General features: G+C 45.0%; 1 protein-coding gene across 2 annotated transcripts in view; it reads left to right on the top strand.

The window, feature by feature from the left end:
• Positions 1-18,282, top strand: part of SNX31 (sorting nexin 31) — a 78,431-nt gene that overhangs the window by 40,202 nt on the left and 19,947 nt on the right. The window contains exons 9-13 of one of the 2 annotated variants that reach the window (XM_077270914.1): positions 11,406-11,498; positions 11,895-12,095; positions 13,814-13,903; positions 15,942-16,019; positions 16,102-16,146. In XM_077270914.1, the coding sequence (XP_077127029.1) occupies positions 11,406-11,498; positions 11,895-12,095; positions 13,814-13,903; positions 15,942-16,019; positions 16,102-16,146 (507 nt within the window). Of the gene's footprint in view, positions 1-11,405; positions 11,499-11,894; positions 12,096-13,813; positions 13,904-15,941; positions 16,020-16,101; positions 16,524-18,282 lie in introns of those variants that run through there. The other variant, XM_077270913.1, reaches the window with a different exon arrangement.

The raw sequence follows: 18,282 nt of genomic DNA on the forward strand, positions 1-18,282 counted from the left end.
TCCTAGCCTCGACTTCCTGGGGTCTAACACTGTAACCCCAGCAACTCCTTCATCAAGGTATGAAAGCGTCACACATAGACGCAAGGACTTGAGGAACAGTGTAAGCGTCAGACTAAACTGCAATCATGGGCAGTACCTGCCGATTAAACAGTACACTATTCCGTAGAGGGAGAAGTCTTTCAATCGGATGTGTCCCATTCACAAAAAAACACTCATTAAGCAAATGTAGAGGCTTCAGGTCCAAAACCATACAGGAGCGCAAGAAAATCCTCAGCGAACTTGGAGTATGTTTCAAGTGCTGCACCTCATCAGAATACATGGTCAAGGACTGTAAATCTGTCATTAAGCGTAAAGTCATAGCGACAAACACCCATCAGCCTTGCATCCAACCTCAGCCACCAGCGATCAACAGTTGCAGTTACCTCTAGTCCTGCTACAAGCCATGGCAGGGAGCCACAGAATCACGCCAAGTCCACCACTGCTGTCTCCTGCTCATGCTCAGAGGTATGTGGGGAGAACCAAGGTGCTAAATGCTGTGCCAGGATATGCCTAATCAGGCTATCCACAAGCGCAACCAGAGAAGTCAGTAAAAATGTACGCCATCATTGACGATCAGAGCAATCGATCCCTAGTTGTATTCAAGTTCTTTTGAAGCCTTTGGAATCAAGGGACCAGCAACGCCCTACACTCTGAATACTTGCTCAGGCCGCATAGAGACTAGCGGCAGAAGGGCACAAGGTTTTCATTGCGTCTATCAACGGAGACGTTGATACTTGACCAAAGGGATGAGATCCCTACCCCAGAAGGTGCGCACCACTAACCACACTTAAGGCACCTAGCCAGCATTCTCCCACCTATGGACACAGATGCTGAAATCCTACTTCTGCTTGGCAGAGACAATTTGAGGATACTTAAGGTCCACCAACAGTGTAATGGTCCTGACTCTGCCCCCTATGCCCAGAGACTCGACTTGGGGTGGGTAGTCATAGGAAATGTATGCTTGGATCGAACAGGAGTTGATTCCTTTAAGACCTATGTATGCTGGGATGGACGCACTACTTTCTGCAAACAATGCCCACATCACTATGAGGTGAAAGAGAAACCTCCAGATCCCGTACAGCTGCCTGCTGTTATCCCATATCCCTATGCAGACGACTTGGGAAGATCGGTGTTTCGTACCACTAAGGCTACGTTCACATTTGCGTTGAGTCGGGCGCAGCTGCGGCGACGCATGCGTCATGTGCCCCTATATTTAACATGGGTGGCGCATGGACATGGCGCATGGAAGACAAGGAATTCGTCAAGATAATGAACAATGAGTTCCTTAAGGATGAGAATAATCACTGGGTTTTCCCCCTACCCTTCCGAGCTACCAGGGTAAGGCTCCCGAACAAACATGAACAAGCCTTGTCCAGATTCAACTCCCTCCAGCACACACTAAAACCGGAGATGAAAGAACACATCGTCACCTTTTTTATGGGCAATATATTCCATAACAACCATGCGGAGCCATCGTCTCCCTTAAAGGAAATCGAGTGCTGCTACCTACCCTCATTTGGAGTATATCACCCGTGAAAACCTAAGCAAATTAGAGTTACATATAGTTACATAGTTATTAAGGTTGAAAGAAGACTGTAAGTCCATCTAGTTCAACCCATAGCCTAACCTAACATGCCCTAACATGTTGATCCAGGGGAAGGCAAAAAAACCCCATGTGGCAAAGAGTAACTCCACCATGGGGAAAAAAATTCCTTCCCGACTCCACATACGGCAATCAGACTAGTTCCCTGGATCAACGCCTTATCAAGGAATCTAGTGTATATACCCTGTAACATTATACTTTTCCAGAAAGGTATCCAGTCCCCTCTTAAATTTAATTAATGAATCACTCATTACAACATCATACGGCAGAGAGTTCCATAGTCTCACTGCTCTTACAGTAAAGAATCCGCGTCTGTTATTATGCTTAAACCTTCTTTCCTCCAGACGTAGAGGATGCCCCCTTGTCCCTGTCTCAGGTCTATGATTAAAAAGATCATCAGAAAGGTCTTTGTACTGTCCCCTCATATATTTATACATTAACATAAGATCACCCCTTAGTCTTCGTTTTTCCAAACTAAATAGCCCCAAGTGTAATAACCTATCTTGGTACTGCAAACCCCCCAGTCCTCTAATAACCTTGGTCGCTCTTCTCTGCACCCGCTCCAGTTCAGCTATGTCTTTCTTATACACCGGAGACCAGAACTGTGCACAGTATTCTAAGTGTGGTCGAACTAGTGACTTGTATAGAGGTAAAATTATGTTCTCCTCATAAGCATCTATGCCTCTTTTAATACATCCCATTATTTTATTTGCCTTTGTAGCAGCTGCCTGACACTGGCCACTGAATATGAGTTTGTCATCCACCCATACACCCAGGTCTTTTTCATTGACGGTTTTGCCCAGAGTTTTAGAATTAAGCACATAGTTATACATCTTATTACTTCTACCCAAGTGCATGACCTTACATTTATCCCCATTAAAGCTCATTTGCCATTTATCAGCCAGAGCTTCTAGTTTACATAAATCATCCTGTAATATAAAATTGTCCTCCCCTGTATTGATTACCCTGCAGAGTTTAGTGTCATCTGCAAATATTGAAATTCTACTCTGAATGCCCCCTACAAGGTCATTAATAAATGTTAAAAAGAAGAGGGCCCAATACTGACCCCTGTGGTACCCCACTGCTAACCGCGACCCAGTCCGAGTGTGCTCCATTAATAACCACCCTTTGTTTCCTATCCCTGAGCCAGCTCTCAACCCACTTACACATATTTTCCCCTATCCCCATTACTCTCATTTTATATAACAACCTTTTGTGTGGCACCGTATCAAAAGCTTTGGAAAAGTCCATATATACTACGTCCACTGGGTTCCCTTGGTCCAGTCCTGAACTTACCTCTCCATAGAAGCTGATCAGATTAGTCTGACATGAACGGTCCCTAGTAAACCCGTGCTGATACTGGGTCATGAGGTTATTCCTCTTCAGATACTCCAGCATAGCATCCCTTAGAATGCCCTCCAGGATTTTACCCACAGTAGAGGTTAAACTTACTGGCCTATAATTACCGAGTTCAGTTTTTGCCCCTTTTTTGAATATTGGCACCACATTTGCTATACGCCAGTCCTGTGGTACAGACCCTGTTATTATGGAGTCTTTAAAGATTAAAAATAATGTTGTCTTAGATTCAAGTGCCAAACATCAAGGCATCTCTCGACCTCTTCCTCACGGGTCCTAATCTAACAAACAACCTAGTAGGAGTGTTCATGAGGTTCAGGAAAGAGCCCATTGCCATCACAGCCGATATTGAACGAATGTTTCATAGTCGGAGAGGACCACAGGAATTTCCTCAGGTTCCTGTGGCACAAGGACAACGACCCCAAAGAGGGTGGAGTATTGCATGAGGGTGCATGTATTTGGGAACAGCCCTTCACCTGCCGTGGCAACCTATGGCCTACAGAGAACCACACTAGGAGAGTCCGAATATGGATCAGATGCCATAGAGAGAGACTTCTATGTAGATGATGGACTAAAATCTCTACTCACAGAAGCGGCGATCGACCTACTTAAAAGGACCCAAGGTATGTTGTTCCCAGCTAAGCATAGACTGCACAAAATTTCTTTACAGCCTGGCTGTCATGAGAGCCTTTGAGTCAAGTGACTACGCACCAGGATTCGAGGACATAGACCTGGGACCAGATAGTCCGTCCATGCAGAGAAGCTTAGGCCTGAGGTGGAACCTGTCAGCTGACGCCTTCGGTTTCCAAATCAACTGTGCAGACAAAGCATTCACTGAGCGTGGTGTCCTGTCAGTGGTAAATGGCTTATATGATCCACTGGGATTTGCAGCACCAATTACCATACATGGTAAATCCCTTCTGAGACAGCTTTCCGAAACCGTCAAGGACTGGGATGCCCCACTCCCTCCTGATAAGGAACCAAAATGGAAAACCTGGAAGCAGTCTGTGTGCCTTGGATGAAATCCACATACCGAGATGCTACACCAGAATCTCACTTTCTGCTAGCACCTGGACAGAACTCCGTGTTCTCGGATGCATCCACGGAGGCCATTGCAGCTGTTGCCTACCTGAAGGTGACTAGATCTGACAATCGAGATCATGTTGGGTTCGTTTTTGGCAAGGCTAAATTGGCTCCCAAGCCTGACCGCACTATTTCCAGGCTTGAACTCTGTGGGACCGTGCTTGCAGTAGAAGTCGCAGACTTTATACAGCAGGAGCTGGACAACAACATAAATGACATACGATACTACAGTGACAGTAAGGTCATCTTGGGTTACATCTACAACCAAACAAGGCGCTTCTACGTGTGCATCGGTAAATGCATCGAGAGAGTAAAGGGGTCTTCCAAGCCTGAACAGTGGCACTATATCCCATCTGAACTTAATCCAGCCGACCATGCCACTAGACCTGTGTCTATAAATTCTTTTGCTAACTCTTCTTGGCTTTCAGGTCCAAGTTTCTGCTGGAACAGAAGAAAAGTGAATGTTTCCAAGAAGCCTTCAGCATCCAGGATCTGGATGATGATCCAGAAGTCCGCTCTGAGGTCAGTGCTCTGGCCACAAACACTAAACCAACCTCCAGCCTTGGTTGCCAGCACTTCAAATGCTTTTTCAATTGGATGAAACTCATCAAGAAGTCCACATTGCGAGATTTTATCACAACTCACATGGAGACAGACTGTCATGGTTGGCACATCTGCAATAAACCACTCTGCCAAGGACATTTCTCACTTCGAGTCTCTCATAATGCGCTATGTCCAGCAGAGCGTATTCAGTACTGAATGGGAATGCTTAAACCACAAACGGATCACTCTGAAAGCCCCATTGCCAATTTGAATCCAGTAATGGACAGCTTTGGTTTCCTGAGGGTCGGTGGTCGATAATATTATTATTTTTTTTTATCAAGCCAAGCTAGGGGTTTCAGAGCATCAGCCTTGCATCATTCCCAGTAAAATCACACTACTGATCCGGCACTTCCATGAAAAGACCGAACACCAAGCCAGGCAGATCAGAGGGCAAGTTACGGTTCTGCAGGACTGTGGATCATGGGTATGAAAAGACCTGTAGCGGGATCACTACATCGCTGTGTGTGTGCAAAGTCGCAAAACCAGAGGAAAACAAATGGCTGACCTGCCCTTTGACAGACTAAGCGCCGAACCGCCTTTCACCTACGTTGGCCTAGATGTCTTTGGGCCATGGATGGTATCTGCATGCAGAACTCGAGGCAGCAAACGTTGGGCTGTACTATTCACTTGCATGAGTGTCCATGCTGTTCACATAGAGGTGATAGAATCTATGGACACATCCAGCCTAATCAATGCTCTTTGGCGGTTTCTAGCGATCAGAGGACTAGTGAAACAGCTGAGGTCTGACCGTGGAAGCAACTTCATCTGTTTGTCGAGAGTTGGATATTGACATCAAGCCAATTCATGATCAACTGGCAGAAAGAAGTTGCACCTGGATCTTCAATCCTCCGCATAGTTCTCACATGGTTCACACATCTTTAACTCTACACTTATGGACACAAACTCTTCAAGACTTGCGCATGAGACCTTGCTTGCTCTTCTGGCTGTCTTTTCTGCCATAATCCACTCAAGACCCCTTGTCCCAGTGTCAATGGATCCCGAAATGCTGACCATTCTTAAGGCCCCGTCTCACATAGCGAGATCGCTAGCGAGATCGCTGCTGAGTCACAAGTTTTGTGACGCAACAGCGACCTCAGTAGCGATCTCGCTATGTTTGACACGTACCAGCGACCAGGCCCCTGCTGTGAGATCGCTCGTCGTGTCGGAATGGCCTGGACCTTTTTTTGGTCGTTGAGGTCCCGCTGACATCGCTGAATCGGTGTGTGTGACACGGATTCAGCGATGTCTTCACTGGTAACCAGGGTAAACATCGGGTTACTAAGCGCAGGGCCGCGCTTAGTAACCCGATGTTTACCCTGGTTACCAGCGTAAAAGTAAAAAAACCCAAACACTACATACTTACCTTCCGCTGTCTGTCCCCCGGCGCTGTGCTTCTCTGCACTGTGAGCGCCGGCCAGCCGGAAAACACAGCACAGCGGTGACGTCACCGCTCTGCTTTCCGGCCGCTGTGCTTACACAGTGCAGAGAAGCAGAACGCCAGGGGACAGACAGCGGAAGGTAAGTATGTAGGGTTTTTTTTTTTTTTTACTTTTACGCTGGTAACCAGGGTAAACATCGGGTTACTAAGCGCGGCCCTGCGCTTAGTAACCCGATGTTTATCCTGGTTACCTGGGGACCTCGGCATCGTTGGTCGCTGGAGAGCTGTCTGTGTGACAGCTCCCCAGCGACCACACAGCGACTAAACAGCGACGCTGCAGCGATCAGCATCGTTGTCTGTATCGCTGCAGCGTCGCTGTGTGTGACTGGGCCTTTACGCCAGCTACTCTTCTTACATAAAAGACCGGAACCCACTAACAGTCAGTGGAGAGTTCATGCATGCAAACATCTACCAGAAGCCGTTGAAACCCGTGCAATACCTCGCCGATTACTTCTGGAACCGGTGGAGAAAGGAGTATCTCGTTCTGCAAGGAAGAAGGAAATTGTGACAAAGTAAACCACACTTGAAAGAAGGAAACATTGTGTTAATGAAGGAACAACAAGCTCAAAGGATCGACTGACCTATGGGAATCGTTACAAAGGCTTTCCCTAGTCAAGATGCTAAGGTCCAAAAGGTGGAGCTGAAGGTCCTTTAGGAAAGGTGAGCCTAAGACATTTCAGAGGCCAATCCACGAGCTCGTATTGATACTGGCAATTTGAGGACATTCTGGTAGGATAATTGATGAACAGAACATCACACTAGTACTTTGTCAATTTGGATTGCAGTTGGGTCAGAGATAGTTTGGCCTAGTGCGGCTTCTCCGATCCAAAGATGAGTATCTTTTGGATTGTCTCAGGAACTGATTTAAAGACCTTTATCTGTTGTTTGAAAATGAAACCAAACATGCATGCAATACTACTAACTTCAAAGTTGTTGGACTTTATTTCAAAAGCACTATTACAGTGAAATCCCTTACGGAATTTCAGACGGGGAGTGTGCTGTTCCATGTCAGCTATTCTCTTCAGTTTCTGTGTTTGTATTTTTATGTTGTGTATAGTATCTGTTACATGCTGCACTGCTGCCACCTAATGGCCTCTTTTCTGTATGGCAGTTTATTTAATTCTTATGGGCATGCCTTTCACTTCCTGTTCAGAGGTCACCTTTCCTCCCAGCAGCCATTTCCTTTTTAGTTTCACGATCTATGGGACAGAGACCCCTGAACAGAGCTCACGAAGGCATCAGTTTTTGACCACACTCTGCTGATCTCTTATGTTTTTAACACCTGCATTCCTGGAGAATTACTGTATTGCCAATCATACGCTGTATGTCCAGATTTCCATAATAATCAAGTCTGGACTGCACAATCCCGGGTATGCATCATCTCTACCGGACGCTGAACAGCATCGGTCCTCTCTGCTCTGCTTTGAGTAAAACTGAGGTAGGAACTCTCCCAGCACCTATTAATCAGCCACATATCCTTTTGCCTCGTGGGGACAGAACAAGTATACCCACCAGTAGTTACTGGTAAATGCAATATTAACATTTTACTACTTATCTGGGCGTGTGTGCATGAGACATGGTTAGACACATCTTGTTTAATTTATAAAGGAGTGATTCTGAAACTCACAAAGATGCATAGGAGCCTGTGTCCTGGATGGGGAATAGTCAATCGCATAGCACAGGGGAAGAGGTGTCACCCACAGACAGATTGTTGACCCAGGATTTCAGGCCACCTAGTTGGGTGCTTTGACATTCCTGAGCTTGCTTGTGGTGGTCAGGCATCTGCCGATCTTGGTACGGCACAGGTTGCAAATGAGCTTTTTTTTTATTAACCCTTGGCCTGGAAACTTGATGCATGTGGGTGCTTTGTGGAACAGTTGCCTGCCTTCTCCCTCTGGCCACTCCACTACCTGTTGTGGTGCTGCGGATCCCTCCCCCTCTTGTGCTGCTTGCCTCACTCTGCATGGTCTTTTCCTAGGTTAGGTTAGTGACTTCATTGTCCACGACCTTGTCTTCCTCTTCCGTACTCTGGTCCTCCTGACTTGTTGACTTAACATCACTTTTTGCCTACTGTGTCTCATAATCATCCATCTCTTAAGTCAAGTCACAAATTCCCCACCGTCCTCTTCTGACCAAGCCTGGTCAAATATTTGGGCATCACTACACATGAGCTCCGTGTCCCTCCTTGAAACATGCAGGGCAAGAGGCCAGAATCAATAAATCGACATGTAAAGAGCTACTCGGAGTGTGAGATCACTTGCCATGGTGGGAGGAAGGAGGATTGGGGTGAGGATTATTTGGTCCAGACCCTTGACTAGTGAGACTGGACTGCGCGGAAGACAGGGTTATGCTGGTAAACATACTGGAAGCATGTTTGCACTGTCCTGGCTTCAAGAGTGGTGACTCGCACCCCCCAAAAAGTGGGACTGGACGCTAGATCTCCTGGATGTTGTGCTCCTTCACCTTCAGTTTCACATTGCCTCTTCCTCTGCGTGCACCATGAGCAGCACATCCAACTTCCCGTCCATTACCGCATGCCTTGTACACTTTAAACTGGATGTATATCTCCAAACTTTCCAGTATTAATAGGGAAAAGAAAATATATGTTGCCCTGAAAGGGACTTTACTCTTTAAATGTTAAAAAAAAAAACAAAACTACGATTTAGCAATGCTACACTGCCCTATCCTATATGCCCGCTCTAAAATGCGCTCTCCCTCCTAGAACAACTGCTTCCTGAGGACCGTGTGCCGAGCATTATGTCAACGGGCCTTGTATAAGGCTCCATGATGCGATGCAATGCGGAAGGCCAATCATTGCCAGTATCAAATGGCTATCAAATATGGTTTCTATTGAGTAAGGAGCGTGCCTGAGGACCTGGATGCTGTATTGAGCAGTGGCGAGCGCTCTACACTACGTTCATTTACGAAGTGTCCCTCAACATTTTGTATTTTTCATGTTTAACTGAACCAGACATAAAAACAAAAGTTATAGTAGAAATACCTCATTGGATTTGCATAATTGTAGATCTGTTACACATGATTGGCAATAGTTTCCTTTTTAAAAATGTGATCTTTCACATAGATGGCTATGCTCTTACTAAGGGCACAGTCAGTGTTGGTAGTGTCAGAAATAAGTCAAGTGGATTTGCCTACTTTTTTTTTTTTTTTTCTAACTGCCTGCATAATGGATCCTAAATGTGTGTCCCAGCACCCCAACATGCGTTTCGCTAGGATTCGTCAGGGGTGCAAGGACACAAGCCTTGAGACTAAAATATTATGTAGGTAGTTACTGTATTATTCACCAATATCATACTTTTGACTACTTTTATTTTACCTATCTGTCCTTCCCTTCACTGACCACAGCCCAATTCTGTGCTATACTCGTGCTCCAGCCTGGCAAGCCTAGTATCTGTTCACTATAGTCCCCAGTCCAACCTACACATTGCCTCCTCCATCTTTCTTCACCTGTGCTGTCTGTATTCACTGGAGCTGAGCTATCCTGGGTGTAGTACTTTCTGGCTGTATTGAGATCTAGACTGCCACTTTCCCAGTAAGTGTTGCAGGTTTGCTACCAAAAAGATCTCTTCCCTGCTCACTTACAGCTACTTCTTGTCTTCATCTGCTCAGTCCAAATTACGAAACCCCTCTAACAAGTAACTGTATTCTTACCCCAAATATTCCTCCCAACATATGGGTTGGCCACCTCTAGCCCTTCTTTTTCCAGCCTCCTATTCTTCCACAGCCACTTATGAGAGAATTTACAATAAACCTGCATAAACATCAACATATAAAATATTGCATTCTTATGGCAATGTCTTCAGGGGACGTTGGCCATCTTTTCACTCCTTCAGTCTCAAAGAACACAGCAGATCACCGTAAGAATTTCTCATCGTGAGCTGAACTGCAGTGACCTAATCACTAACTTCAGCCCCACGGTGCTGAGGTTATCGCAGTTCAGCCTGGCTGGGAATGCAGGCTCACTGACCGGCGGTAACCACAATTGCCACCGCTGGTCAATGATGCTGCGCTCGCAGCAGCTCCTTCACCAGTGGTTCTCAGCCTGGATGGTTGCATCTTGGCACGTCCAGATTGAAAACTATTTATCCCCCCAAACATTGATTATGGCGTGGGACAGAACGACTGAGAGGTGAAGAATATTGTTGTGTTTTTTTTTTTTTTTTTTGTTTATTACCAGAGACTAGGGATGTGATGGAATTGGGTGTTAGGGGAATTGGGTGTTAGGTGAATATAACTGTTTTTAAATAAAAATGGAAAAGTGTTTTTTATTTCTGATAAAACACTTTATTGTGGCTGTGTCTTTAGTTACCATATAACTATAGGATTAGACACCTCTCCATTACTAAGCTGTGGGCTTGGTGTCACCAGACAATACAAAGGTGACCTCAACCCCACAAATATGAACCCCACTTGCCACCACTACATGGCAAGTGGGAAGAGCCGGGCAAAGCATCAGAAATGGTTCATCTAATAATGTGCCTTTTCTGGGCAGCTGCGGGCTTCTACTTTTAGGCTGGGGGGGAGGGGGGTGGTCAATATCATGGCCCCTTACCAGCCTGAGAATACCAGCCCCTGGCTGTCATCTTTAGCAAGGCTAGATGTCAAAAATGGGAAGAGCAGGGGAAAGTGATGAGAGCTGACTTCAGCACCTGGTGCCAGGGAACAGCGCCTACTGTACCACTTCTTCTCTGGGGTCCGTCTGTGTGGCACACTGTTGCCACTCATGTACCGCTAATATTACACACGGATACTGACTAGTGATGAGCGAGTGTACTCGTTGCTTGGATGACCTCCGAGTATTTATGACTGCTCGCAGATTGTTTTAATCGCGGCAGCTGAATGATTTACAGCTACTAGCCAGGCTGAGTACATGTGGGGGTTGCCTGGTTGCTAGGGAATCCCCACATGTAATCAAGCAGGATAGTAGCTGTAAATCATTCAGCTGCCACAATGAAAACTAAATCTCCGAGCAGTCATAAATACTCGGAGGTCACCCGAGCGTGCTCTTGAAAAACCCGAGCAACGAGTACTCACTCATCACTAATACTGACCTCTCCAGTACCGTGAACCTCAAGACGTGTGAAACCAGCCTTATAGTGTTTGCATGAAACATGGCTATCATGGAACCATAGCACATTGCGATACCTTGACCCTCACAGTTGTGGCCCAGTTTCCACACTGGCTTTAAAGACCTGTACAGCTTTATAAATTATCCATATGTCCTCCATTTTAACTTTTTATTTTTTTTTACTTTTTAATATACAGGCTGTTCAAGAATTTGGAATGAACTGGTGCAGACCTACAGAACAGCAGAAAACCACACTCCAAGAGTTACTAAAAACAAATGACAAATTCAAGGTAATATAAAAAGCCAAAATGTAATCTACCTGCCATAGTTTTTGTAAGGTGTTGTAGACATTTTTTAAAATTGCAACTCAACTTCACTTAATTGGACAAAAGTAAACAAGAACCACAGAAGATCAGCTCATCTCCATTCACTTAAATGTTTTGGCAGTTAAAAAACAAAAAAAAAAAAAAAAAAAAAAAAAAACTCTTTGAATTTCAATTGAAAGGGTGGACCTGGTGTTTTCTGTTTCCCTTGACTCCCCACCACCACTAGAAAGTGGAAGGAGAACATAACACACCATGTGAACTATAGCTGAGTTTTCTCATCAAATGACTTTTTTTTTTTTTTTTTGCTTTAAAAGCCAAATTCATGATATATTGACACTATATGGTCACTTTATCTTTCAGATCTTGGCGTTTATGCAACAAATAGAGCACTACAGTTACCAGAGAATGGACCAGAGTGTTTCAGATTATCAAGATGCCAACGCCATGGTCACCATATCTGTGGGAAAAGATGAGCTCTATTGCAGCTTTAAGATATGTGACCGGACCGAAATAATGAATCTTCATATTAGTAAAATTTCTGCCTGGGATGTCCTGCTTCATGTAAGGATTTGGTTGACTAAAGTAAACCTATTTCATCCACTTCCATGTACCGATCTGTGTTGTACAGATCTGTAACACGGCGTTCATGACTCCATAAGAAGTTATTGCTTATTGGGGAGGGTGAGATGCTTCATAGTCACATATTGTGGCACATGGACGGCATAGGAGTTCATAATATGGGACCAGAGGGACTCCATGTTCATTCATACGAGGTGGGTTCATTTGGCTCTACCAAAGTATTGGACTTTTTAGGGTATTTGCCCATCGAGCTGTGGATGCTGTTGGGTAAGATGGTTATCAAAGCTCCTGTCCAGTGGCCACAGATTACTGCTGTGTCTGATGGACCAGGACTTGCAAAAAAACAAAAAAAAACAAACAGTACACACTGACTTTACTGCCAAAAGAAAGTGTTGGCTGCAAAGAATCTGCGTGTGAACATACGGCCTAATGGTTATCGAAGTGAATTATCCGGTCTTCACTTGCTGCTGGTAGATCTAAAGTTTTCTTTGCATCTTGGGGACTATGAAAGTCAAAAAACTTTGTCAAGACAAAAAACCCTATTAACCTGCAGATTTGGGCCGATGCACTAAGAGCCCTGCTGCCTGGGAGAAATGAACTATATTCCTCTTGCCAGCCTTGGAGTTCCAATCGGAGGTGCCGCCAGCATGTCTTAAGTCACAGCTTGGTACTTAGTGCCGGGGTGCGGTTACAGCCGCCCCCATTGTGTATTGAGCAGTGCCTGAAGCCACGCCACTGACTGAAGGGAGGAATGAAGTTCATTTCCTCCTGGCAGCGGGGCTTTCAGTGCTGCGCGCACGGCTTGAGAATGCTTATCTCTATCTGTAGGTTAATAGCCCTTTAAAAAAAAAAAATAAATAAATAAAAATTTACACCCAATGCTTCCTTTTCAAACTGAACCCCTCACCTTTCCTCATTTAAAAAAAAAAAAAAAAAAGTTGATATGAATATGGTGTAAAAGTGGTATATGCAAATTGCATTTCCATAATTTGATCATCTTTGTCACAAAAACTACATACAGGTCATTGCAAGTTAATAATCTGCTTTATCAGCACATTTAAAAGGTTCAGTGTGTGGACTGAGTGACGAGGCTGGATTAGGGTCGGCATCAAACATCGGTTTCACCGTTTTGAGCACGACGCTTGATGTACACACCGGCCACATGTCTCCTGAGCTGAACTTTACAGCATCATATGTCAATAAGGTGGGGAGTCTGGGTCAGGAGATCAGTTGCCCTTTTCCCCACATCCCGGTCCAGACTTTGGTTGGTTTCATACATCCGTGGTTCATGTTCGGTGTGAGCCACAGACCTCACCTGATTTACTCTTCCTAATTGCAGCCACATGACCAGGTTTTCTGTGCGGATAGTGTCGAAAAACCAAGTAATGCTTACAAAATAACTAACAATCCCCATTAATAACCTGCTGCTTCACTGCAGACTCTCCACTGCTGTTTCCTGGGACGCAGCATTGACGTCCAATCTACAACACACAAGCGCTGCAGCCAATCACTGCCATCTACCTTTGCGTCGGCACTGAGGCCAGAGTCGAGTGATTCGCTGTTGGCGAGCGGGCATCAATGCTGCAGCCCTGTAGGCACAGAATAACAGAGGGGCGACGGTGAGCTGTAAATGGATGGAGCAAGGTGGGGAGCACTAATTTATCTCTAGGCTATAGAATGAAATGCACTTCCTTTTTCAGCAACCAGAAAAAGACCGCGACCAGCAAGAGTTAAAATTGGGATATATGGATGAAAATGTCCCGAAATGGATTACGATCTGGACTAACCAGGTTTGTCAGGGATGCAGGGGGGATAACTACATGATGTAAGACCTTGTGGGGTCACAGGAGCGTATAGTCTCTCCTCCTACAGAATTGGATCACTCATGTTACGGACCCTCCCAACCAACTCAAAGTTCGATCAGTGCCAGCTCCATGTGATCCAATCCTCTCGGCTGAGGTGACACAGGTGAGAAGATGGAGAACAACTTTTCTCCATTGTGAGGGTCAACAAATCGGACCTCACTCGGCTGTCATCCAAATGCAGTCCGATGTTTTCCACGCATCCATAGACATGACTGGTTGAGTGCCATCCCATTTGCGCAGCAGCTCGTAACATGCTGTGATATTTTATCTATTTTTCTTATCAGATTGAATTTATCCTATTTTTATATGGTTGGGTGAGCGATTCCCTAAGGGTGAGGCCACATGGGACCAAACTGACAAAGCTGGGATGCAGCCACGGCCATTTTTAAATTATTAAATGGGTGTGTGGTTTTGCGGATAACACCTAGTTCACCTGTAAAGCCACATGGTCTTTCATACGGAATGTATGTTATCGGTCAAATCATTTAACACCATATATTAAACTCCAGAGGCTGCTGCAGCGCCGCCGTGTCAATGGCATTCTCCCTGGCTGCCTCATGAGGAACTTTTAAAACATGGAGAAAAAGCGGCACATACATAAAAGCACATGTCAATACTGTATGAACAGAGAAGATATGACATATGACGTATGACCCAGAAGTAAAACACATCGCATAAATGACACTTCATGATATAACATAGAAGCTCTAATCTTGGGTTTTCTGGACATGGCCAAGGGTGGTGCTATCGTTTTGGCAATAATTATGGTTTGCAAAACTGTTGTGTAGAAAATCATGCACCATACACATAATAATCCCGGATCTGTAAACTTTTTCAACCATAATAAATGTTACATAAAAGAGAGAGCATCCAAAATTGGCGAAAAAAATCCTTTATTCACCCTAACTAATCTACACTTTAGCTATTTGGAGCCTGAAGAATAAGAGAGAGGTTCCTTTCATTTCTCAAGTATGCTCAAATTGCTGGCAAAAACCCCACAAACATTGTGTACGCGTGAAAAGCGCTTAAATGCTCGAAAGACTCTTCATATTAACTTCCATGGAGACACAATTTGCAGTTCACATATTGAGGATTTAGAGCATGTTTTAAAGGGGATGCCTGGCCTTGGGGTACAAGTGTGCGTGGTGTGAGGATTCACTGGGAGAGGGGGGTCATGTGACAAAGTATGTGATTTGCATACTTTGTCTGGCCTTGCTCAACACACTTGTATTGAGCGAGGCTGTGCACATCTAATCTGCATATATGCAAATCGCACACTCCTGCCACTGGACAAACCTTGCAGTGTACTCCCTGTGAGGATTCGCCAGTGCTGCAGACTTCTATCCTAAGGTCAGACAACCCCTTTAACTGCCTCAGACATTGCAGCATGGTATTGCAAATTATTATTTTGAGAGAAGGCATTTCCATGCCTGTTTTTAAACCATATTTTACCTCACAAAAAATCATTTGTGATCCCCTGCTGTCCTGTCTGTATACTCTTTTGCATTCTCTCCTGCCCAGGAGATGCGGTATGATCAGACCATGTTCCTGTACGGTCAGACACGGCCATTACACCGTACACAGCAGGGGCAGATTTATAAGATTATCTCCGTACAGGAACATCCAAACGCATTCAATTGTGGAAATTAATATTATTCCAAAATGTATTGATTGAAATGTACTTTTGCTTGTGGGAAAAGCCTTTTTAAATGCCATACGGAGCCACAGTATAACATCTGATTTTTAACAACGCACTGCAATTCTAGAACTTGGGGAAACTATAATCCTGTAAATGATTGATAGCTGCTATAAAAAAGAAAAAAAAAATTGTACACGGGTGACAAGTGGGGAAAAATCTTGCCACTTTTCTGGATGAAACATAAATTTTTATTTGTATTGGTGTAAATGTCCAGATCTGTATAGTTTGACGTACTAACCCCATATTATGTCTTGTCACTTGCAGGGTTTTCTTATAAGTACCTGGTTAAAAAAGATGGTCAGTGAACAGCCAGTCATTTCCACGAAGGAGAACCTTGAGATTGTAAGCAACTTACTCTAACTTTTCTACAGAAATAGATGTAGATAGAATTTGTATTAACATTACTTTTTATATATAATTATAGGAGGATAATGGAACTTCAGCAAATTCTAGCAGAAAGCAAAAAAAGGCAAGTCCAGTTAAAAAATCCCATCCATCCTTTTGTTCCAGTGGTGCTTGCCAAGCTAAAAAATGTATATTTTCTCTGAATCACTGAGATCAAATCCACTGTCCATCTTGGAGGTAGTTTGCATGTAGCCAATACGCTTCAGATTTCCTTGACATAGAGCTCCGTGTAGAAAATTGCCGGTTTATTACTGCACCAGCAAGGTGTTACTGAATTTCATCAACACATTGCAGGGAAGATGTCCAGAGTAAATTGACCTGTGGTGTTAATGCTGCAGATTTTCACACTAATTTTGACCTTTCTTGCAGATTTGCTGCTTTTTAAATAAAAATTATTTTAATGCAGATGTTGGACTTTTTTATTTTTTTATTTTATTTATTTATTTTTTTTTAAAGAAAAATTCAGTGGTCAAGTCAAACATAGATGCCTGAAAATCCTGGAGTTTTACAGATCCTTGGGAATCTCTGTATTTAACACTGCTGAGTTCCTGGTTTGAAGTCCGACAAAGGATAATGTAAAGTTGGTATCTTCTATCAGTGTTTGTGTACTACACAAGTACTCTAGTTTAATTGCGCATTCCAAGGACCTACTGATATGGAACTTGGATTGAGACTTAGGGTACCGTCACACAGTACCATTTTGATCGCTATGACGGCACGATCCGTGACGTCGCAGCGATCGTATGATTATCGCTCCAGCGTCGTAGACTGCGGTCACACTTTGCAATCACGGCGCTGGAGCGATGCCGAAGTCCCCGGGTAACCAGGGTAAACATCGGGTTACTAAGCGCAGGGCCGCGCTTAGTAACCCGATGTTTACCCTGGTTACCAGCGTAAACGTAAAAAAAACAAACAGTACATACTTACATTCCGGTGTCTGTCCCCCGGCGTTCTGCTTCTCTCCACTGTGTAAGCGCCATAGCCGGAAAGCAGAGCGGTGACGTCAGACGTCACCGCTGTGCTCGCTTTCCGGCTGGCAGGCGCTCACAGTGCAGAGAAGCTGAGACGCCGGAGGACAGACACCGGAATGTGAGTATGTACTGTTTGTTTTTTTTACGTTTACGCTGGTAACCAGGGTAAACATCGGGTTACTAAGCGCGGCCCTGCGCTTAGTTACCCGATGTTTACCCTGGTTACAAGCGAACACATCGCTGGATCACTGTCACACACAACGATCCAGCGATGTCAGCGGGTGATCAAGCGACGAAAGAAAGTTCCAAACGATCTGCTACGACGTACGATTCTCAGCAGGGTCCCTGATCGCTGCTGCGTGTCAGACACTGCGATATCGTAACGATATCGCTAGAACGTCACGAATCGTACCGTCGTAGCGATCAAAATGGTACTGTGTGACAGTACCTTAAGGGTACCGTCACACTCTGCAACTTTCCAACGATCACGACCAGCGATACGACCTGGCCGTGATCGTTGGAAAGTCGTTTTGTGGTCGCTGGGGAGCTGTCACACAGACCGCTCTCCAGCAACCAACTATGCCGAAGGCCCCGGGTAACCAGGGTAAACATCGGGTTACTAAGCGCAGGGCCGCGCTTAGAAACCCGATGTTTACCGTGGTTACCAGCGTAAAAGTAAAAAAAAAAAAAAACGTACATACTCACATTTCGGTGTCCTTCAGGTCCCTTGCCGTCTGCTTCCTGCTCTGACTGAGTGCCGCCGTAAAGTGAAAGCAGATCACAGCGGTGCAGCGGTGACGTCACCGCTGTGCTCTGCTCCGGCCGGCAGACAGTCAGAGCGGGAAGCAGACGGCAAGGGACCTGAAGGACACCGAAATGTGAGTGTACGGTTTGTTTTTTTTTTTACTTTTACGCTGGTAACCACGGTAAACATCGGGTTACTAAGCGCGGCCCTGCGCTTAGTAACCCGATGTTTACCCTGGTTACAAGCGAACGCATCGCTGGATCGCTGTCACACACAACGATCCAGCGATGACAGCGGGAGATCCAGCGACGAAAGAAAGTTCCAAACGATCTGCTACGACGTATGATTCTCAGCAGGGTCCCTGATCGCTGCTGCGTGTCAGACACAGCGATATCGTATGGATATCGCTGGAACGTCACAGATCGTACCGTCGTAGCGACAAAAGTGCCACTGTGAGACGGTACCCTAAAGTTGGATGAACCCG

The sequence above is a fragment of the Ranitomeya variabilis genome, chromosome 6 (genome assembly GCF_051348905.1).
Source record: "Ranitomeya variabilis isolate aRanVar5 chromosome 6, aRanVar5.hap1, whole genome shotgun sequence".
Taxonomy (NCBI): Eukaryota; Metazoa; Chordata; class Amphibia; order Anura; family Dendrobatidae; genus Ranitomeya; species Ranitomeya variabilis.